The sequence below is a fragment of the Podarcis liolepis genome, assembly GCF_965112155.1.
Source record: "Podarcis liolepis genome assembly, chromosome: 10".
NCBI lineage: Eukaryota > Metazoa > Chordata > Lepidosauria > Squamata > Lacertidae > Podarcis > Podarcis liolepis.
This window is the reverse complement of record NC_139562.1, coordinates 8,371,686-8,394,020: the sequence shown is the minus strand read 5'-3', so window position 1 is coordinate 8,394,020 and position 22,335 is coordinate 8,371,686. Positions and strand designations below refer to the sequence as shown.

General features: G+C 45.6%; 1 protein-coding gene and 1 long non-coding RNA gene across 10 annotated transcripts in view; one reads left to right on the top strand and one right to left on the bottom strand.

The window, feature by feature from the left end:
• The window catches only part of PLXNA4 (plexin A4), a 600,353-nt gene that overhangs the window by 38,046 nt on the left and 539,972 nt on the right, over positions 1–22,335 (bottom strand). For all 5 annotated transcript variants that reach the window (XM_083460906.1, XM_083460907.1, XM_083460910.1 and 2 more), the window contains 4 exons: positions 19,464–19,530; positions 14,488–14,634; positions 5,187–5,346; positions 866–969 (listed from right to left, as the gene is read on the bottom strand). In XM_083460906.1, the coding sequence (XP_083317032.1) occupies positions 866–969; positions 5,187–5,346; positions 14,488–14,634; positions 19,464–19,530 (478 nt within the window). The remainder of the gene's footprint in view (positions 1–865; positions 970–5,186; positions 5,347–14,487; positions 14,635–19,463; positions 19,531–22,335) is intronic.
• LOC310687069 lies at positions 6,845–17,057 on the top strand. 5 transcript variants are annotated; one of them, XR_014516181.1, is made up of 4 exons: positions 6,845–7,152; positions 7,240–7,449; positions 8,857–9,050; positions 11,241–12,349. It is a non-coding gene; the product is annotated as an uncharacterized lncRNA (long non-coding RNA). The 5 variants fall into 5 exon arrangements; XR_014516177.1 differs by lacking the exon at positions 11,241–12,349 and adding an exon at positions 16,039–17,057 and having other exon boundaries at positions 6,846–7,152; positions 7,240–7,443; XR_014516178.1 differs by lacking the exon at positions 11,241–12,349 and adding an exon at positions 16,039–17,057 and having other exon boundaries at positions 6,846–7,152.

Genomic DNA, 22,335 nt, shown 5'->3' with positions numbered 1-22,335 from the left:
AGGAAGACAGGGAGAGGCACCCACTTGATGGCTGAGAATGGAACGACTTGTCATTCCTCTGATCCAGCTCTTTCATAAAGTTTGAAAAATAAACTCCCTCCCTACTTTGCTGGGCCCAGGGCTTAACCCAGGCAACGTGGTCCAGGTCCAGTCCCAAATCCAAGGATTCCGCAAGGAGTCAGTCCGACAGGGCCAAGGCAGGACACAAGGCAGGCAACCAGGCTAGATCAGGCACAGGGTTTCAGGCAGGTTCTAGCAAACAGGAATGTTGCTCCCGCAACCTGGGGTGGGGTCCGACAGCCTTTTATCTTTGTTGGGGTAACAGCCGGTCCTGATCCCCCGGCGACTCACCTCCCTGTTTCTCCCGAAGGCGAGCACTCCTCCTGCAAGTACTCAGGTCTCTCCTTCTCTCAGACCTTAGTCTCTGCAGCTCGGGAGATGTTGGTGGGTTACTAGACCCAGGGGCCGCCTCAGCCTCCCCTGACCCAACGGGTAGTGGAGCAGCTGTAAGTGATGGCCCAGCTGAAGGCAACAAGGTCATCCCCGCATCTGGAGCCAGGGCAGGCTCAGGCCCCTGACTCAGCCCAGCTGGTGCTTGTTTCAGGGGAACCTGTGCAGACTGCAGCTCTTAAGGATCAGGCTCCAGACTGGGTTCAGATGCCGCCTGAGGCAAAGGATTTGTTGCGGACTGAGACTCCTCTGGTTCCAAGTCCGAGCCTGAGTCCCAGGCCATCACACCTACACCTGGTAAACTAATAAACATCAGGCAGAGGGCTAACACTGCATTTGCTTTAACTGTTTTTGTGATGAAGTCAACCTGGTCCCTGGAATTCAAGGGGTGAGAACAGCAAAGATTCCAGATTACCTGATAGTGAGCGAGGTTATTGAGCCTTTTCCAGTCATTCTCGATCTTCGTTGTGAGGTCCTCGTCTTGAAGGATCATCCTGGCTCCGCTCGCTTGCCTCCACTCTGCGGAGAGAGAGAATCACAGGTGACCTTCCTCACCAGGAGACATGGGGGGAACCACAAGAGAGAAGGAAGGAGGGTGACTGTGGTCAGACTTGCTGGCTCTCAGTCTGCAAATGTGAGTCTGCCCAAGGCTTCCTCTGATCCAGGGCTTGTGTTGCAAGAAAAAATATAGAGTGCCTCTGTGCTGGTGTGGGGAACCTCAGGCCTAGGGGATGAATGTGGCCCTCTGGAGCTTTCTATCTGGCCCTCAGGACTCTCCCCAAGCCATCCTCCTGTTGGCCCTCCTTTCCACCCTCCTGCCTTGTGTTTTTGCCTGCCTGGATGGAGGATAGAGGGGCTGTGGATGAGTGCATGTTGAAACTAGCCTACTACACAAAGGCAAAATTTATCTTAATTGTTCCTCCCACTTTTGCTTCTGACCCTGCCCACCAGTGGCGTGAACAGTGTGAACTGGACGTTGGCTTCCCACCCCAGCTCTAAGCATGTGCAAAATGCTTCTTCACTCTTTGAGCGACTGCAACAAAATTCAACACATATCTGGGTTCAGGAGCTCGGAAAACTCCAACTCCCAACTTCACAATTTTTAAAAGGAGCATGGGGACACCCGCCACAGCCTCTGTTTATGCTTCTCATACAGAAATGTGAAAACCGCTGCCAATTTGATTTGACCCTAGCAACTTCCTTACTGCATAATTAAAATGCATTTGCAAAACCAGCGCTCGGCTTTTGCTGTCTATTTTGCAATCCGTTGCAGAAGTTCAACTGCAAAAAGTGTCCATGCTGAACGAAAGTAAAGTGGGAAGTCAGACAACTTTGTCTGGAAGGACGTGGGGCAGTTTCAAGTCTCTCAGTTTCTAATTTCCGCAGTCTTCAATTCAGTTTTCCACATTTCTGCAGCAATCTGTGATTTGTGTGTCTGTATATACACAAATTCACCAGCGGTTTAGTGTGAATTCCTTCAACCTTACATGCAACTTTGGCTTATATGCACATTTTTTACAGAGCTGTTTCCCCAGTATAATGCTATTTTCATTGATATATGCATGTTATACATGCTTTATTGCACTGTATGACTTTATTATATGTGATACCTGGCTGGAGAACTGCATCGCAAAATTTGGGAAAGTATGAATTTTGCAGGATGGCTGTCTTTCAGTTCACATATTGTTTTGGAAAGGGCGGGTTTGGCAGGTTCCCCTTTGTATGCAAACTGAATTGAGTTCCATCACCATCCCTAGTCCTAGGTGGGAAAAGTCAAAATGCTCTCAAACGATCTAGTTCTTTTGGTGCAGAAGCCCACAGACTTTGGACTAGCAGAACCATCAAAGGCTGGAGAGAGATATTGGGGTTTTCCTTCCACACCTTTTCTTGGGGCTGCTAAAGACCAGCATGCCCTGAGGGAAGCCAGAAGTGAAGGAGCCCAGCCCAGGGAGCTCAGCTCCCAGTTGGCATGACAGGACTCTGTCCGTCTTCATTTAATCCAATGTATTTGTTTTAGTGTTTAAACTGTGAATCACCTTAGGTGCCTTGGCAGGAAGGCAGTATCTATATACCTCAAATCAATCAATTAATCAATATTTAGTAGTATTGTTCATCACATTTATACCCCACATTTCCCAGAAGCACCTCAAGGAAGCATTCACAGTTCTCCTCGTCCTTCTTTAATTCCCACAGCAAGCTTGTGAGGCTGGCTAGGCTGGGAGTGAGTGACTGGCCGAAAGTCACCGAGTGAGCTTCATGTGGGGATTTGAACCCTAGTCCCCATGCTTCTGGTCTGACACTTGAACCACTACACCACACTGACTCAATCAATCAATCAATCAATCAATCAATCAATCAATAACATAGACCAAGAAGGTGGCACCAACAAAGACTTCTGTTATCAAGAACTTGAATGCCCAACTATAAATCTTTCCTCTCTCCACTAACCAGCTCCTGGCTGGCCTCTCGCTCAACCTTGCCCAGCCCCTCACTCCTTTTCCAGACTCACTTCAGACACATTTCTGCCGATTTGTGCTTGAGATTTTTCTTTCTTCCCTGTGTTGATCTTGGCAGGCATTTGCATGACTTCAGCCATCTTTTGCGAGCTGCAACCCAACTGCAATTTTCAGTCCAATCAAAACATACACACTCAAACACCCTTGGACTGTAAGACTGGAGGGAAGTACATGCCGGCCTTTGCCAGATGACCAGGGCATTGGGAAGTTGCATCTCTTGCCTCCCAGGAAGGTTGCCATGGCAAGTGGGTTAGTGCAGTAAGTCCTGCACCAGCAGTTGGTTAACTTCCAGGTGGCTGGAGAAGAGACTTACCACTGTTGCCCTCGCCAACATTTCCTTTTTGCTGCTGTCAGCCTCCTCAGGAGTAAGGATATGGGAGTCAGCCGTATCTCATCTAGCCTGTATGGCAGCAGTATGTCATCTACCCCTCCCCTCTGAACTGTATTTAAAGCAAGCTCCTTGGGGCACAGCAAGACAAGTACCAGAAATGCTATTGCTGGTTAACTCTTGTTTTGCTACGTATTTATGTCCTTAAGCCTAGATTCTTTATTTTTTTAATTACGTGTTGGCCCAATTTTTGTCATTTATTTTTTTTACCGTCATGTTTTGTCTTTTGTATATGTGCATTTCCACTGCTCTGTATGTTGATGTTTTGAATGTTTGCCACTTTGGAAATGTGAAAAGGGGGCAAGTGGCATATAAGTAAATCAGTCATCAATCAATTAAGAGGGAAGATCCACCTGGACTCATCAATCCCCCAATGAAGGAGCAGCTGACCCAATGCCTGCTTTCCTCTACTCCATGGGTAGGCAAACTAAGGTCTGGGGGCTGGATCTGGCCCAATCTTATTTTAAATCCAGCCCGCAGACGGTCCGGGAATCAACGTGTTTTTACATGAGTAGAATGTGTCGTTTTATTTAAAATGCATCTCTGGGTTATTTGTGGGGCATAGGAATTCATTCATTTTTCCCCCTCCCCCCCAAAAATATAGTCTGGCCCCCCACAAGGTCTGAGGGACAGTGGACCAGCCCCCTGCTGAAAAAGTTTGTTGACCCCTGCTCTACTCTATGAATTTCTTCTTTCTTTATGTTTTGTGCCTATTAGATTGTGAACGAACACACACACACACACACACACACACACACACACACACACACACACACATATTATGGATTGTATCTAATGTTGCTGTTCTTCATTCTCCCCATTGCATTTCCCCTCATCAAAACCTACACCAGAGGTTTGGGGGTCTGAATCAGAGGGAGCCTGAGAATTTTCCCCACCCTGTCATTAGTATGTGAGATGATTCAGTCATGTACATCTGTCGCCATGTTTAAGAAGTGTCACTCGGTAAAAGTCTTATAAAAAAAACCATTATCAGTGAGGTCAGTGTAATGTATGCAATAGTCTGTGCTGTCCACAAAACTGGTAAGAACCAGCTAAAGGGAAGACTAACTCTGATGGTTAGTGTAAAAAACAACTCCAGGTACAAGGAGAGCTCTGCAATGTGCAGTAAAAAAAGGGGTGGTTAGTGTTATGTACTGAAGTTCTCACCCTGGGCCAGCAGGGGGATACTGTAGATAGTTTTCACTCAGGTCCACATAAGCAAATAAGAGATTGAAAGTGACGTTCAGTGATTGGATAGTTACAGAAAATGGTTACTGTTGCATTCTAGTGGAGCTCTATATAAGCAGGCTGGCTGAACCCTTCACTTCAGTTCTGCTCTGGCCTGTGAATAAACAAGAGCTGTTTGAAGAATCGCTGTGTCGTCTGATATGTTCACCCACAACTTAACTTAGGTTAGTAAGTGTTTTCCAGGACTGTGGATGGCTGAAGAGATGGTGAAGCAATGAGGTGGCAGAAAGTAGGGCGTTGGCCAGAGGATGAAACAGCCAAGTTGATGTATTTTCCCCACACAGAGTGTGTCCTCATGAAAGGCTCTTGAATACTCTTTGGACTCTGTCCCATAATGCATTATTGAATAAAGTCTGACCAATTGGGAACTTGCTGCGAGCCTCTGTTCTGAACCCCTCAAAAAAATCCCTACACAATGGCAGCATGGTGAAAACTGAGCCCCACACGATGCAGGCCAGAGAAGCTGAGAGCTAACCCTTGAGGGAGTTTCCCACATGCTACTATATATTCCAATGGTTGTGTGAATTGACTGGTAGTCCTGCTGGACGCCTGGCTCAGTCGACCCAAACAAGAGACTCACGTACCTAGATCCATGTCGGCGGCTTTTGGCCGGTGGGAGCACGGCACGTTCTTGAAGATGGCGTCAAGGATCTTCTCCTTCACTTGCGTGATGGTGTCGCAGTTCAGGATCTTCACGGGGATCTCGGGGCTGTTCACATTGTCAGGGTTCACACAGCTTAGGACCTGTAGAGGGTTGTGGGTTGGAAACAAGCAGACAAGTTAGCGAAGAAGAAGAAGAAGAAGAAGAAGAAGAAGAAGAAGAAGAGGAGGAGTTTGGATGTGATATCCCGCCTTTCACTCCCCTTCAGGAGTCTCAAAGCGGCTAACATTCTCCTTTCCCTTCCTCCCCCACAACAAACACTCTGTGAGGTGAGTGGGGCTGAGAGACTTCACAGAAGTGTGACTGGCCCAAGGTCACCCAGCAGCTGCATGTGGAGGAGCGGAGACACGAACCCGGTTTCCCAGATTACGTGACTACCGCTCTTAACCACTACACCACACTGGCTCACCTTAGCCAGGGGGCCTGATCCAGAAACAGCATATTGGCAAGGTGGCTTTCTCTGCTAAAGAACATCCTTCTCCAGACCCTCCAAAGTTCCCTATTTTCCAGGGACAGTCCTGGATTTACAAAAGCCATACCAGTTTCTGATTTGATTCCACAATGTCCCATTTTTCCTTAAAGGTAAAGGGACCCCTGACCATTAGGTCCAATCATGGACGACTCTGGGGTTGCAGCATTCATCTTGCTTTATTGGCCAAGGGAGCCGGCGTACAGCTTCCGGGTCATGTGGTTAGCATGACTAAGCCGCTTCTGGTGAACCAGAGCAGCGCACAGAAATGCCGTTTACCTTCCCACCGGAGTGGTACCTATTTATCTACTTGCACTTTGACGTGCCTTTGAACTGCTAGGTTGGCAGGAGCAGGGACCGAGCAATGGGAGCTCACCCTGTCGTGGGGATTCGAAACACCTGCCTTCTGATCAGCAAGTCCTAGGCTCAGTGGTTTAGACCACAGCGCCACCCGCGTCCCATTTCGCTTTTCCTTAGGACATCCCTATTTTCATCAGAGAAACATGGGGGGGGGTATGTATTTAAATGTTTTAGTGATCATATTGCAGTTGTTGTACAAGGGATTGTTAATTTGACTGGAGTGTAATTGAAATTCGTAAGATTTTAGAAAGCAGAAATAAAGTAAATTATCACACCATCAATACTAGCATGGAGGGGGCACCTAAATTACATGATTTGGCATCTGAATGATTGGTATTAGTAATTGTATTATAATTTGGCACTGTTATAATGAGGCTATTATTGGATTATTGTAATTGGAAGCTAATAAAAATTATTATAAAAAACATGATGTTCTAGTGAAAGTGCTTAAATCCAGGCAAAGAATGGATATGTCAGCTGTGCTGGGCAAATGTCCTCTAGTTCTGGAAAGCTCCCCCGAGCCATTTTACTGTGTACTACACAGACTTCCAATCCTCTAGGAGTTTCGGTGACCTTGAACAAGCTGAAGTCTGCTTGAGGAACACCCTCATAATGTTTTACTTTGTTTTTATATATGTTGGGAGCCACCCAGAGGGGCTGGGGCAACCCAGTCAGACGAGTAGGGTATATTATTGTTATTATTATTATTATTATTATTTATTATTTAGGACATCCATATTTACATCAGAGAAATGTTGGAGGGTATGCAACTTGGAGTAGCATCTTCTCCATAGATTGTGGAAAGAATAGGCTATAATGCTCATAAAGGGTTTGTTAACTTGAAGGCCTCCTCTGGTGGTGGTTGCTAAGCAACATGGAGTCTGAGGCATTCCAGCCCATTGTAGTAGCCGCTCTAGGCCACACACACACACAAAGGCCTCATGCCACTGCCTGCCCCACAGAGATCAAGACGCTCCGTCCTCCTCTCGTGATCACCGCTAACTTATTCTGCTTTCAAGCTGTGCCAGCTCAGCGCTAGAAAGGTTTCAGCTGTCTGTTTGTAAGTTAGAAAGTGGAGGTCTGAAATTGATGTAGGAGATAAGGTACTCTCATCAGCTCGAACAGAATTGCAATATTATTTTATCAGGTGTGTGTTTTTATCCTGTTTGTCCTTCGGAGGTGCTGAGAAACCACCAATGGGTGCTCAGGCAGCAGCCCAGCTTGATCCAGTCCAGGATGAGACCCGCTCATTGTTGCTAGATTGGCAATCCGGAATCCTTATCCCAGAAACTCAACGTTTTAGGTTCTCATGCAGGAAAGGAGAAGGCATTTGAACATAGGTCCTTCATAGGTAAAGGTAAAGGGACCCCTGACCATTAGGTCCAGTCATGACCGACTCTGGGGTTGCGGCACTCATCTCGCTTTATTGGCCGAGGGAGCCGGCGTACAGCTTCCGGGTCATGTGGCCAGCATGACTAAGTCGCTTCTGGCGAACCAGAGCAGCGCACGGAAACGCCTTTTACCTTCCCGCTGGAGTGGTACCTATTTATCTACTTGCACTTGGACGTGCTTTCGAACTGCTAGGTGGGCAAGAGCAGGGACCGAGCAACGGGAGCTCACCCCGTTGCGGGGATTCGAACCACTGACCTTCTGATCGGCAAGTCCTAGGCTCTGTGGTTTAACCCACAGCGCCACCCGCGTCCCTAAGGTCCTTCATAGGGATTGACAAATCTTTCCGTTTCTGTTTCTCTCCATTTCTCATTAACCTATCAAGTTTGGTTCTCCCCATTTCTGAATCAGTTTGTGGTTGTTGTCATTATTTTTTTTTAAATGAGCACATAAAAACTTGCCAGCACTTTAGTGCAAATTTCTCTTAATGTACACATTTTTGTATCGAATGTTGCCCGATAGATGCATTTTTTTGCAGTAACATGTGCATTTTAGGCACTTTGCTCCACTGTGCATGTTTCTGTACATTTTTGTCTCTTTCCTGAAGGCCAATATTTCAAAAATAAATAAATTGCCAACCTGTGTCCAAGCCCCAGGGACATCTTCTAAATTTCTCAGATTATGGAAGGCCTTGATCCTGATGCTCTCACTCCCAACCTAATTTCTTAGCAGAGCTTTCCAAAGTCACCTCTTTCTCCCAGACATCTGGCAGGTTACAGGTTTCCTTTACAAGGGAGGTCTCTGGCTTCACACCAAAACCTGCCCCCACCCTAGACAAACCCACTCCCCCCCCCCGTCAAAAGCTAAACGCAAAGCAGATGAGGGGATTCCTTGGAAACTTTTCCATGCACTGAGCAGAATGGAAAGTTGGCTGCTACTTCAGAGGCATTTATTAGAAACTTGGAGTTTCATTTTTCAAAAAAAGAAGAAGAAAAGGATCTCAGAAGTGAAAAATGACTCTGAAAAATGAAATGCACACCTCTTTCAATTTAACACATTTCAGAAGTAGATGTGAAATGGAGGTCTAAACACCTTGTGGTTTCTCTCTCTCCCCTTCCCTTCCCTTCCCTTTCCCTTCCTTTTAAGTGCAAATGTTTAGCAGTTAGCATTAAGTTTCAAATTAATAATAATTTGAGACTAAGCTCCCTTGGTGATATTGCCTTGGCACAAGTTCACATGTTGTATTAATCACATGCCAGTGAAATGATTTAAAAAATTAAAAATCACTCCCAAAGGATTTCCACCCTCCCTGTCTGGTAACGCAAATGTTCGGCAAAATCAGTTATCACGGATAATTGATTCCTTATCACTCCAGGCAACTGCCCAACAACCAGGCAGTACCCAAGAAGATAAAGCTACCGTTGGATAAGAAGAGGAAAAAGAGACGGGACGTGGGAAACTTGCCTCTTTATTTCCACTTTGTCTACCTGCACAGTGGAGAAAGGCCACCGTTTAATGGCAGAAAAGCGACGGGTTCATCCTTGGCATTGCTAGTTAAAAGGATCTCAGGTAAGAGATCTCAGGGTTGTGCATTGCTGCTGCTGCTATTATTAATTAATTAAATTGTTAAATTTCTAGGCTTTCTTTCATTCGAGGATTACAGGTTTACAATATAAAAGCACAAATACAAAGCATAGTAACAAACAAAAACAATACCTCCCCCCCAACATGACCCCGAAAGTCAGAAAGCACTGAGGTGCTATGGTTGGAAACCAGTAGTGCTGGTTGACCCCCACCATTGAGCCAGTCACACAGAACTTGCAAACTCACTTCTCACCCGGGACCAGCATATTTGCTTTCAAAGGCCTTGCACTGAACTGAATCAGTGTGCCAGTGCCAGGAAGCCTACCCACCATGAGCTCGTGGGCAAATGACAGAACACCAGGCTGCCCTTTTACAGCTCTACATGCCTTAGAAGGGAAAGGGAGCATCTTCACCCCCACCGTTGTGCCCAGACACTGAGGTCCAGCGACGAGGGCCTTCTGGCAGTTCCCTCCCTGCGAGAAGCCAAGTTACAGGGAACCAGGCAGAGGGCCTTCTCGGTGGTGGCACCCGCCCTGTGGAAAGCCCTCCCTCCAGATGTCAAAGAGAAGAACAACTCCCAGACTTTTAGAAGACATCTGAAGGCAGCCCTGCTTAGGGAAGCTTTTAATGTTTAATAGACTATTGTATTTTAATATTCTGTTGGAAGCCGCCCAGAGTGGCTGGGGAAACCCAGCCAGATGGGTGGGGTATAAATAATAAATTATTATTATTATTATTATTATTATTATTATTATTATTATTATTATTATTATTACTACTACTACTACTACTACGAGGTGGAGTGAGGCTCAGGCAGCATAAAGAGTTCCTGCAGGGGTAACTCATCGGCTCCATGGGCTCTGTCCAGGGTCCTGAAAGACCTTTTACAGAATATTCATGTTTCCAGGGATCACACTGTGTTTCCTTACTGTCCTCGCCTTCCACCACAGACTGGCTGCCAAAATCACACCAATGCAGTTTGAAAGCATGCCAGTGCAAGTAGATAAATAGGTACCACTGAGGCGGGAAGGTAAACAGCATTTCAGTGCGCTCTGGCTTCCGTCACGATGTCCCGTTGCACCAGAAGCACATGACCCGGAAAGCTGTCTGTGGACAAACACCGGCTCCCTCGGCCTGAAAGCAGAGATGAGGGCCATGCCTCATAGTCGCCAGTTTTATTAACCTTCCTGTGGACTTAGGACAGATATCTCCATGTGTCCTCCTGGATACCCTTGATTTTCCACAGAGCTGATTTGCATGTGGGGTTCTTTTGTTCCCCCAGATGCCCAAACTATGCAGGGAAGCAGAGAACTGACCATGCATGCAGGGTTTCTGCATCCAGCTGCCAGTTTCTTTTTCCCAATGGAGAGAAAATTCCTACTTGCAAGTTTCCCAGTGGCTGGCCACTGTGAGAAGAGGATATGGGAGTATCTGGGTCTTTCATCATCAAACCTTTTATTGGCATCACATACAAACATCCAAAACAAATCAATTCAGAATTACCACTCCCCCAGTGGCACAAAACATTTGCTAAAAAGAAGGAGTCAGAGCAGTCTATCGTCACATCTCTAGGTCTCCAGGGAGATCAGACGTCTGCAGTGTATTTTGATGACAAAAAAACCAAATAGAGATATTTAGCTACTAACTTGGTGAGCTCCTGATCATTCCCCAGTAATAGAAAATGTATGACCTCCAACTCTGGTTTCCATTTGGGGATACAGAGTTGATCTAGAAATTGCTGACGGAGATCAGCATATAGTTTACAATTAAGAACCATGTGTGTAAGGGTTTCCACCAGGTGGTCTTCACATGGGCAAGTTCTTTCTCCTTCCACCCTGCCTGAGAACCTTCCCGAAAAGAGGTTTGATGGATTTGAATTAAACCTGGCCAGTGAAAATGCCCTTCTTTCTTGAGGGTTAAGCTGAAATTCAAGGTAATTGTGGTTATCTGGGTCTTTGGCTTGATCCTGCAGCCAGGTATTGCTATCTATCTATCTATCTATCTATCTATCTATCTATCTATCTATCTATCTATCTATCATCTATCTATATCTATCATCTATCTATCTATCTATCTATCTATCTATCTATCTATCTATCTATCTATCTATCTATCATCTATCAGAAGCAGGAAGTGGCTGAAGGTTTATGCCTTTCCCCTGCCCTCCCCTTTCAGAGGAGAGCAACAGCAGGATGTCTGCATCTGTTCAGAAGCAGGAAGAAGTGCCTGGGCTCAGCCGAAATCAATCCCCGAAGAAAGGGCATATGGGACACCCCTTTTAAGCCTCATTAGTGACTCCATTGCCAACATTAAAAACTCCCCACTGGGCTTTAACCAAAGAGATGCTCCGAGCGTTTTTCATCCAGGGGCAGCGAGGGAGCATGTTTGTAGATATGTGATGTCAACAGATATTAACGGATTCGACTGTAAGGATGAGAGATGCAGGGGTGTGCAGGGGACAGGAGGCGGGGGGGGGGCTGGAGGGGGCCACCCAGCATGTTCTGAGACGGTGACAAACTTGAGACACATCAGACAGCTTTTCCCCGTCCACTTCTGCCCCCGAAGGGCTTATTATAAAACGTTTGCCGTGACAGCTTCGAATCAGGTTTTGTGATCTTTGCTCTTTGTGCATTACTTGCCTCAACAAATGCGAAAACGAGATACGTGTGTGTGTGTGTGTGTGTAAGTAAAATAGAATTGTCTTCTACCCCCAGGGAGGAAGGGACTGCATCATGGCTGAAAGAACTACAAAGAGCATTGCCTGATTGACGCATGTAGCAGAAAGCCTTAAATGTACGCTGGGACCAGGGTACATTTAAAGCGACAACCTCCTTGATAGACCTGCCTCAGTTTTAAAGATCCTGTGACCCTGCTTGGTCCTGCTGCAGCCACCTATTCAGAATATTTCATTCTCCCATTGCTGGATGTGTGATTGTTACATCACATGTCTGTGTTGACATTCCATGCTTGGAAGGTGTGAGAACGGAAGTCGGTTCTATCTCTTCTGCTGTATTGTACTTTTGTACAGTGGTTCCTCGGGTTAAGCACTTAATTCGTTCTGGAGGTCTGTTCTTAACCTGAAACTGTTCTTAACCTGAAGCACCACTTTAGCTAATGGGGCTCCCTGCTGCTGCCGTGCCACCGCCGCACGATTTCTGTTCTCATCCTGAAGCAAAGTTCTTAACCCGAGGTACTATTTCTGTGTTAGCGGAGTCTGTAACCTGAAGCGTATGTAACTCGAGGTACCACTGTACTTTCTCTCTTTCTCTTGGAGAAGATGTGAGAGCACCCCATGATTGCTTTGTCCTGTATATATTGCTTAATAAATTACTACTACTACTACTACTAATAATAATAATTTATACCCCGCCCATCTGGCTAGGTTCTCCCAGCCACTCTGGGCGGCTCCCAACTGAATATTAAAAACAATACAACATCAGACATTAAAAACTTCCCTAAACAGGGCTGCCTTCAGTTGTCATTTAAAAGTAAAATAGTTGTTAATTGCCTTGACATCTGCTGGGAGGGCATTCCACAGGGCAGGTGCCACCACCGAGAAGGCCCTCTGCCTGGTTCCCTGTAACCTCCAGTGAGGGAACCACCAGAAGGCCCTTAGAGCTGGACCTCAGTGTCCGGGCAGAACAATGAGGGTGGAGACACTCCTTCAGGTACACTGGACCGAGGCCGTTTAGGGCTTTAAAGGTCAGCACCAACACTTTGAATTGTGCTCGGAAACATACTGGGAGCCAATGTAGGTCTTTCAGGACTGGTGTTATACGGTCTTGGTGGCCACTCCCAGCCACCAGTCTAGCTGCCGCATTCTGGATTAGTTGTAGTTTCCGGGTCACCTTCAAAGGTAGCCCCATGTAGAGCACATTGCAGTAGTCCAAGCGGGAGATAACTAGAGCACGCACCACTCTGGTAAGACAGTCTGTGGGCAGGCAATGTCTCAGTCAGCGTACCAGATGGAGCTGGTAAACAACTGCCCTGGACACAGAATTAACCTGCTCCTCCATGGACAGCTGTGAGTCCAAAGTGACTCCCAGGCTGTGCACCTGGTCCTTCAGGGGCACAGTCACCCCACTCAGGATCAGGGAGTCCTCCACACCAGTCCGCCCCCTGTCCTCCAAGAACAGTACTTCTGTCTTGTCAGAATTCAATCTCAATCCGTTAGCTGCCATCCATCCTCCAACCACCTCCAGACACTCACACAGGACCTTCACCACTTTCGCTGGTTCTGATTTAAAAGAGAGGTAGAGCTGGGTATCATCTGCATACTGATGAACACCCAGCCCAACCCCCCCTGATGATCTCTCCCAGGGGCTGCATGTAGATGCTCTTAAGTTCTAAAGCAGGTAAGCTAATTCCTGCACACACACACACACACACACACACACACCACCCAAACTAGGTTTCACACTCCCTGGGAATAGATGCAAAAAGTGCCTCCCCTACTTTCACACCCACTCAAATTGCTGGAGAATTAAGTGTTGGGTGAAAACCTCACCTCGGCACTAGAAAAACATCATCAAGCAATGAAAAGTCCTTTTCTGTAACATATGTTCCTTATATCTTCTGGCAAACAATAAAAAACCCTCATATTATCGCTATTGTTGTTCAAAGATCAGAGACTGTAGAGTCATGGCTAGAGAAAGGGGCAGGGGGGAGACTGAAGGAGGGTGACAGGGAGATAGAAGCCTGTCATTCACTTCCCTTCCCTTCTTTAATCTCCAGGGAGGAGTGGATCTCTGCAAATCTGCTAAGATTCCTATCAGGGTAGATTTGCCTGCCCTTGAGATATAAAAGAGAAAGCTGATTAGCATCAAAAAGCTGCAAGCAAGGACAGGACAGCTTTTGGGGAGGGAAGAATTCAATCATTGACCTGGAGCGCTGGCTCCTTTGTATTCACCAGCCTGGAAGGAGAAGAGCAGAGATTCCTTTGGGCAAAAGAGATTCCATAGGAAATCACATGGGGGCATCAACATGCCAGAGGAACCTTGATGTCTGCAGAAGTACAAAAATCCTTTTTGGGGGGCTGGGGAACTGTGTGTGACCATTGCCTGTTGTTTGCGAGCAGGGAATGAAATGGAGTAGACTGGGAAAGAGTAAGACTGGTTAACAGCACCCTGAGCAGGGGTACTCTGTGCTGCAACATTTTGTTGCAAGTCCCTGTTGCCTCCTTGAACCCAGAGTAGTCAGCAGCCCTTGCTATTTTTAGCATATAAGGAATTTCAACCTCTTTCTTCCTTGCCATCGGTTTGGTGCTGTTCTCCTCTGCTGTTGAGATTCGGACTAAACATCAGGAAGAACTTTCAGATGGTAAAAGAGATCCCTTCCAATTCTGGGGGTCCCTTCCAATTCTCCTTGTCCCAACCCACCCCCAATTTCCTCTTTCGGGCACATCAATGGCCCCATCACTCACCAGGGTCTTGTAGTCGATTTGCTGCCGGATCAGCTTGTCCTCACTAAGGGAGTAGCGGGCTTCCCCAGTGATGGCATCGATTGGGCCCTTCTCCATCTGTTGCTTGATGGCACAGAACAGGGAGAAGAGAGGCTCGCCGGCACATTCCTGCAGTGAGGCGAAGGAAGAAAGGAAGGAAGGGACAATCAATTGGGGCGATGAGGAGACAGCATCCTGCATCAGTGCTCTGTTCCACCCACTTCATGGCTCTAAAGAGCTGAGAGCCAATCCCTGCAGGGAAGGAAAAGTTGGCAAAGAAATGGCGAGACAGAAGTCCTAGGAGATGGCTCCATTGCAGCCGCCATCTTTTCAGAGCACGTTCCAGCTGCACATACACGCCAACATTTCTCCGATGAAAATAGGAACATCTTATTCCATAACAACAACAACCACCTTATTATTTATAGCCCATACATCTGACTGGGTTGTCCCTGCCACTCTGGGCAGCTTCCAACATATATAACAACATAATTAAACATTATAAACCTTCCTGATACAGGGCTGCCTTCCGAAGACATCCGATACAGGGATGTCTTCTAAAGGTTGTACAGTTACTCGTCTCCTTGGCTTGGGGGTCCAAACCCTCCAACATTTCTCTGATGAAAATAGGGACTTCCTTAGGAAAAGTGGGACATTCCAGGATCAAATCAGAAACCGGGACAGCTTCTGTAAATCTAGAACTGTCCCTGGAAAATAGGGACACCTGGAGGGTCTGCCTGTATGCTCCAGCCACTTCCTGGAAGTTGTCAAATCACAGCTCCAAGCCATGGATGTACAGGTGGGCTCTAGAACTGCCAACTCAAGATCTAGTATGCAAAAATAAATGTGTATTGATTTGGTACAGTATTAGCCATCTCAATGCACTTCTTGCTTCCTCAAATATTTACCTGCCCAATATTTATTTGGACAGCACCATGCACAACGGTTCACAAAGCTCAAGTGAAGAAGGTTCCCTGTCTCTAGGCGCTTACAATATTTAATTCAATGTGGGGCACAGATGAAGGAAGGTGTGGAGCAGGTGTAAACCCAGGGAAGAATTTGCTAGGAATTGGCTGGAGGAATCCTAAACACATTGACTCATAAGTGTGCTGAGAATTGCAGCCAACCAGTCCTGCCCTGCCCCATAGTTCCACCTGCTTTCCTTCTAGCTCAGCTCCTCTTTTCCGCCTTCCCATGACTCTCCTCTGCATTTTCTGCCTCTCCACCCTGAGCAGCTCCTCCGAAATCCACGAGAACGGTTTCAATTTTTGTCCTCTGCAAATCCCCAGAAGCCGTTCCCTCCTCTGTAGCCCAGAGTAGGGTCTTTCCTGTGCTCTAACACCTGCCTGCCACTTAATTAGCTTATCTCCTGGCAGCATATTGCTTCCGAGGCGGATGCCTATTGCCCTTATCTGCCCGCGTTTTTTCGGGCTAAAGGCAGGAAGACAAGGAGCCGAGTGGGGAAAATAAAATAGCCCATTATGAAAGCAAAGCTTTCAATGACTCACCTCCCTTTCTCTCCCCCACTTTCAGCTGGAAATGGGAATCTGATAGCCGGAGCCACCAAATCGACCTTCCAGGGCCCTTCAAAACTTTTTCCTGCTGTAAAAGGTGGCGGATCATAGGAGGCAGGAGGAACATCTACTTAAGTCTCCTTAAGCCATTCAGCTTCAGAGGCGGCAGAAACGACTGGCGGTAATTGGTTGTGTAAAGGGGTGACTGTCGCTTTCGATTGGTGGCACGTTGCCACTTTTGGTCACAGAAGACAAGGAGCCACACAAAACCATGTGTACAACTCTAGGGGACTAGCTGCCAACAATGCTGGAACTGAGAGGTCCAAGTGGCACTTCCTCAGGAGCAAGCAGCGCAGGGAAGTACTTGCCCCCAAGTAGAACATGCATTGGATCAGAGTCTTCAGATCTGCTAACCTGAATGCTGTTCCAAACCTTTGGCTCCTTGCTGAGAGGAGGGACATCTGCTTTGCATGACGGAGAAAATAATAATTTCATAAAACCGTCTCGTTTTGATGATTCCATTTCCTTTTCAGGCTATAGCTAAATTGGAAAGGCCTGTGCCTACTTTTTTCAGTACCGGACTAGTTGCTTTCAGGCATTGTATTGTAGCAAATGTTCATTCCGGAACACTGAAAAGAATAAACTCTTAAAATCCATGGTGGCCGCTATATGTATCAAAAGAGAAAAGGCAAGGCATGGCAATTGTGATTTATCTTGAACTGTTTTGCAGACAGACGAAAGAGGATATTGGGAGACATTTAATAAATAGGAAAATTAGTCAAAGTCTAAATAAATAAAGAAACTGAAAAATGATTATATGTTAATATATCAATTCACATGCTAGCAAGGTTATGCTTAAAATTCTACAAGGCAGGCTTAAGCAGTATGTGGACCAAAACCTCCCAGAAGTGCAAACTGGATTTCGAAGGGGCAGAGGAACCAGAGACCAAATTGCAAACATGCGCTGGATTATGGAGAAAGCTAGAGAGTTCCAGAAAGACATCTACTTCTGCTTCATTGACTACGCAAAAGCGTTTGACTGTGTTGACCACAGCAAAGTATGGCAAGTTCTTAAAGAAATGGGAGTGCCTGATCACCTCATCTGCCTCCTGAGAAATCTCTATGTGGGACAAGAAGCTACAGTTAGAACTGGATATGGAACAACTGATTGGTTCAAAATTGGGAAAGGAGTACGGCAAGGCTGTATATTGTCTCCCTGCTTATTTAACTTATATGCAGAATTCATCATGCAAAAGTCTGGACTGGATGAATCCCAAACTGGAATTAAGATTGCTGAAAGAAATATCAACAACCTCAGATATGCTGATGACAAAACCTTGATGGCAGAAAGTGAGGAGGAATTAAAGAACATTTTATTATTATTATTAAATGCCTCATATTTTTTCCATGTAACATTTTTACAAATCCATTAATGAAGGTGAAAGAGGAGAGCGCAAAATATGGTCTGAAGCTCAACATCAAAAAACTAAGATCATGGCTACTGGTCCCATCACTTCCTGGCAAATAGAAAGGGAGGAAATGGAGGCAGTGAGAGATTTTACTTTCTTGGGCTCCATGATCACTGCAGATGGTGACAGCAGTCACGAAATTAAAAGACACCTGTTTTTTGGGAGAAAAGCAATGACAAACCTAGACAGCATCTTAAAAAGCAGAGACATCACCTTCCCGACAAAGGTCAATATTGTTAAAGCTATGGCTTTCCCAGTAGTGATGTATGGAAGTGAGAGCTGGACCATAAAGAAGGCTGATAGCCGAAGAATTGATGCTTTTGAATTATGGTGCTGGAGGAGACTCTTGAGAGTCCCATGGACTGCAAGAAGATCAAACCTATCCATTCTTAAGGAAATCAGCCCTGAGTGCTCACTGGAAGGACAGATCGTGAAGCTGAGGCTCCAATACTCTGGCCACCTCATGAGAAGAGAAGACTCCCTGGAAAAGACCCTGATGTTGGGAAAGATGGAGGGCACAAGGAGAAGGGGACGACAGAGGATGAGATGGTTGGACAGTGTTCTTGAAGCTACCAGCATGAGTTTGACCAAACTGCGGGAGACAGTGAAAGACAGGAGTGCCAATTCTACAGTTCTACGATTTTATGATCTCCTTGGCTTGGGGGTCACATAACTCCATACCCTGTAACATTTCTCCGATGAAAATAGGGATGTCCTAAGGAAAATCAGGGCATTCCCAGGATTAAATCAGAAACTGGGATGGCTTCTGTAAATCCAGGACTGTCCCTGGAAAATAGGGGCACTTGGACAGTCTGCCATAAGGAAAGAGACAAGCAATCATAGAATCATAGGGTTGGAAGAGACCACAAGGGCCATCGAGTCCAACCCCCAATCGACTCCAAACTTCCATTGCTTGTTTTGGGGGGCATTAGAGTGTGCAGTTGTAATTGATGGGTTTGAGTCCAGGGCACACTGGTCTGTTTTGTGTGGCTACTTTCGTTCCGGTGTGTTACTGTAATGGGAAGCGGAAAGATGACAAAGATGGCCTCTCCTCATCTTCACTCGAAGCTTTCTGAATTAATATATAAATAAATTGTAGCCTAATACAGGGGCAAATCAAAGACCCAGGAAAGAATCTGCAGTGTTTAAATGACAAGGGCACAATATTATGACTCATGAATATGTCAGCCTATTTATATTGTTGCACCTAATTATATGGAGAGAGAAAACAAGTGATAGGCATTATTAGTGTTTTAAACAGAGATGCGGTGAGTATATTTTGATACGCTGCTCATAATAAAGAACGAACAGTATTTTAACTGTAAATTACCCCACGCTTCAAAATCTCAAGAAGTCACCTTTGCTGAGGCTTTGATAGCACAAATATTTGCTTAAGTATAATTCATTAAGCCTTGATTTATTATAACCTAGTAATTTAATTTGTTAAGGATTGCTGTTAGGTTTTTTCACTTTTGCTTTTACTGCAATTGCGAGGACAGCTGAGAGGGTCTGAACATGTGTAAAGAAGCTTGCAAATTGCATCTGAGCTAGGGAGGTTGGGGGGGTGGGGACTGTGGAAGGACGTGTGAATCCAGAATTGGCCTCCACAGTCACTTATGGACTCATTGTTAAAACTGTGTTTATGGAAGACAATCTTACTTGGCTACGAGTGATCGCCGAAGAAGAAGAAGATTGCAATGGGTTGGACTAGATGTCTCTCTTGAGTCCCTTCCAACTCTACATTTCTAAGATTCTATAAAATTACAATCTCAGCTTCCCATGGTATTTTTCCTTGGTCCCTTCTTGTCACACTGTTTTCCCCTGTTCTTCCAACCAGCTGGGGTAACTCAGTGAAACCAAACAATGTTAAAAACAACAGCTGAAATCCATACTAAGCCACTGCTTAAAAACAACAACAACCAGGATTTCCAAATAATGAAATAACAGTCCAGTTAAGCAGTCCAGTTCTTCTTACCTTGAGAAACTTATAGAGCAGGAACGTGAACCAGTTCGTGAGCATCTTCTCAGCAACAGATTCTGTCCTAGAAGGAATGCAGAGAAAAAAAATAAACTATGCAGAGCCCCAGGAAAACATCTCCTTGCCTGTTTTGCCATGCCCTCCTACACCAAACATTCAGATTTTGGATTTACATGGAAACCACTGACCAAAAAAAGAAAGAAAAAGGTTTCATATTTGGAATTTGAGAAGGATAACATTCTCCCTGTCTGAATTTCTCTATGGGGTTTGCCTTGAGTTTTATATCTGGTGAAATTTGGTAGCTGCTCATTAGCCGTGACCAGACACCTTTTAATCTCCGACAAGGCCCACTAACGCTGGCAGCAGTGGGGATGCTCTCATGAGTGGGACGTCAGATCATCCCGTGAGATCTCACAAGAGCTGGTGTGCTAAGTGGACCTTCTCCAAGAAGCAAAACCAAGAGCTTAAAAGCTCTTTCCGCACTGGGTAGCCCCAAGCGGACCCAGCCTGGAAAGTTTGCAGATTTGCTTCTCAGGTGAGGTCTGCTCAATGCCCCAACTCTGGGAGCATTAGAGAAGATCTCACAGGACAATCTGATTTCCCACAAGATCTTGTGACAGCATCCCCACCTTGCCCACATATATGACAGGAGCAGGCCGGCAGTAAATCACACGGAGTGGGTGAAGTTAACTCTTTATTAGAAAAACCGGAGCTGCCGATATACCGAAAAATGTAAAATAAATTTTTCTATATGCATCAGCCGCAGCCCGAATACTAATTGCAATGAACTGGAAAGGGGGGAAAGTTCCAACATTATCGGAATGGCAGAACAAATTACTAGAATACACAGAAATGGCACAATTGACTAATAGACTAAGAGGTAATGCAAAACAATCATTTATTCAAAAATGGGATATGTTTAAGAGATATTTACAAAATCATAATAGCAGTATAATTTCTATGGCAGCGTTTGAACGACCCTTGTGTAAATTAACTATTAAGAAATAAGGAAAGCAGGGACGAAATGTTGTAAGAAAGTGTCAGAAAATGCAAAAAGATTAAGGTAATAATGATAAGTACGTTCAACATCAGAAAGGTTAAATACATTGGGAAATGATGGGAAGGCTACTTTATTTTAGTAAGAAGATAGGATGAAAGTGTATAAGTTTGAATCAGTTTATTTTTGTAAATTTATATAAGATTACTTATACAAGATTGTTTTCTTTATTTTTCTTTATTTAAAATTGTTTATGCGTATTGGTGTGGTTGCTCGAGAGCGATCAGGCAAGATCCCTCACTGGTCTTTTCAAAGGCTTTATTATTGGTGCAAAAATATTTACAATGCAGAACGCCTCTATTCCATGTCTTGCTCACTCACTAACAGAATCTGAGAGTGGGCGGTCCTTAAACTTTCCCCAGCAGAGTAGTCTCTTGACCCCCAGCCGACGCCTCCCCTCTCTGTGTGAAAGCCTACTGCGCAGGGAAGGCTTGGGTAAAGGGGGAGCTCCCTCCTCCCCGCTTTGCTCAGGCACAGTGTCCTGGCTCTTTCTTGTATCCTCCGAGCCGTGCAGCTCTTCCCCACTAGAGGCAGGGCTTCCTTCCTCCACTGAGGAAGTGCTGCTTCCCACGATCTTTGGAGGCTCTCTGTAATCCATCTGCCCTTCCACCTCTCGCCTCTGAGCTGATGGTAGTTCCCTGACACTATGAACTTCAATATAACAACAACAGCAACAGTAACAACAGAAGAAAGATAAAGAAAGAAAGAAAGAAAGAAAGAAAGAAAGAAAGAAAGGAAGGAAGGAAGGAAGGAAGGAAGGAAGGAAGGAAGGAAGGAAGGAAGGAAGGAAGGAAGAAGGAAGACAGACTGGATTTGCACAGGAGTGCCAGCCCAAATGAGCTCAGCAACTCTTCTTCAGTAGGTCTTGCTCCTATGGGGCAGTTGCAGAAACTGAAGGTCCCTGACTTCCCACAGCTGCCTAATTCTCCTCCTCTCCTTTCCCCAGCGATCTGAGACTGCGCCGGCATGCCTGCCTTTGCTCCTCCTTCTTCACACCTCTCCTGGTGGAGGGGGCTTGTTGCAGCAGCAGGGGAAAACACCCTGGCTTCTTCAGCAGCCTGACTCATCTCTGCCTCTTGGCCTCCCTCTTCTCCTGCTTCCACTTCTGAATGAGGATTTCTCTCCGCCACAGCCTCTTCCTGCTCACTAAGCCCTGTTGCCTCTTCAGCTTCCAACACCACCTCCTCCTGATCTACTCCCTCTTCTCCCTCTGACCACTCATTGTCATCCCACCACCACTCCCCTGGCTCTGAGCCTTCTTCCCTTGGTGGTTCTCCAGCTGGTGCCTTCCCATCACTCCTCTGCGTCCAACCAGTCCATGACAATAAAGTTGAAACTGCACAAGTTAAGCCCCAAAATGGAAACAACCGGAATTACTAATAACTGAAGAATGGCGGATGAAGATGATGGAATATGCACAACTAGCGAAGCTAACTGGGAAAATCCAAAACCAGCGTGATCAAGCTTTCCAAAAAGACCGGAGTAAATTCATACAATATTTGAAGGACAATTGCAAACAACTAATAACGCTAGCAGGATTGACTTAAGAAGATTTGTAATGTTTATGATTTATACTTTTTTATATTTATTTAAAATGTAAAAATTGAAACGGATGAAATGTAAGGAGGAAGAGGTACTAAAGCGATGAAATAGATAGGAATTATGGCAACCACAAGGTGGGAGCAGGGAAAAGTTGACAGCTCAAGCGAGCAAAAATTTAATGTGAGTAATATGGATGTCTTTATATATTATGAAATGGAAACTTAATAAAATATTATTAAAAAAGAAACTGCACAAGTTAAATGTGTGTAA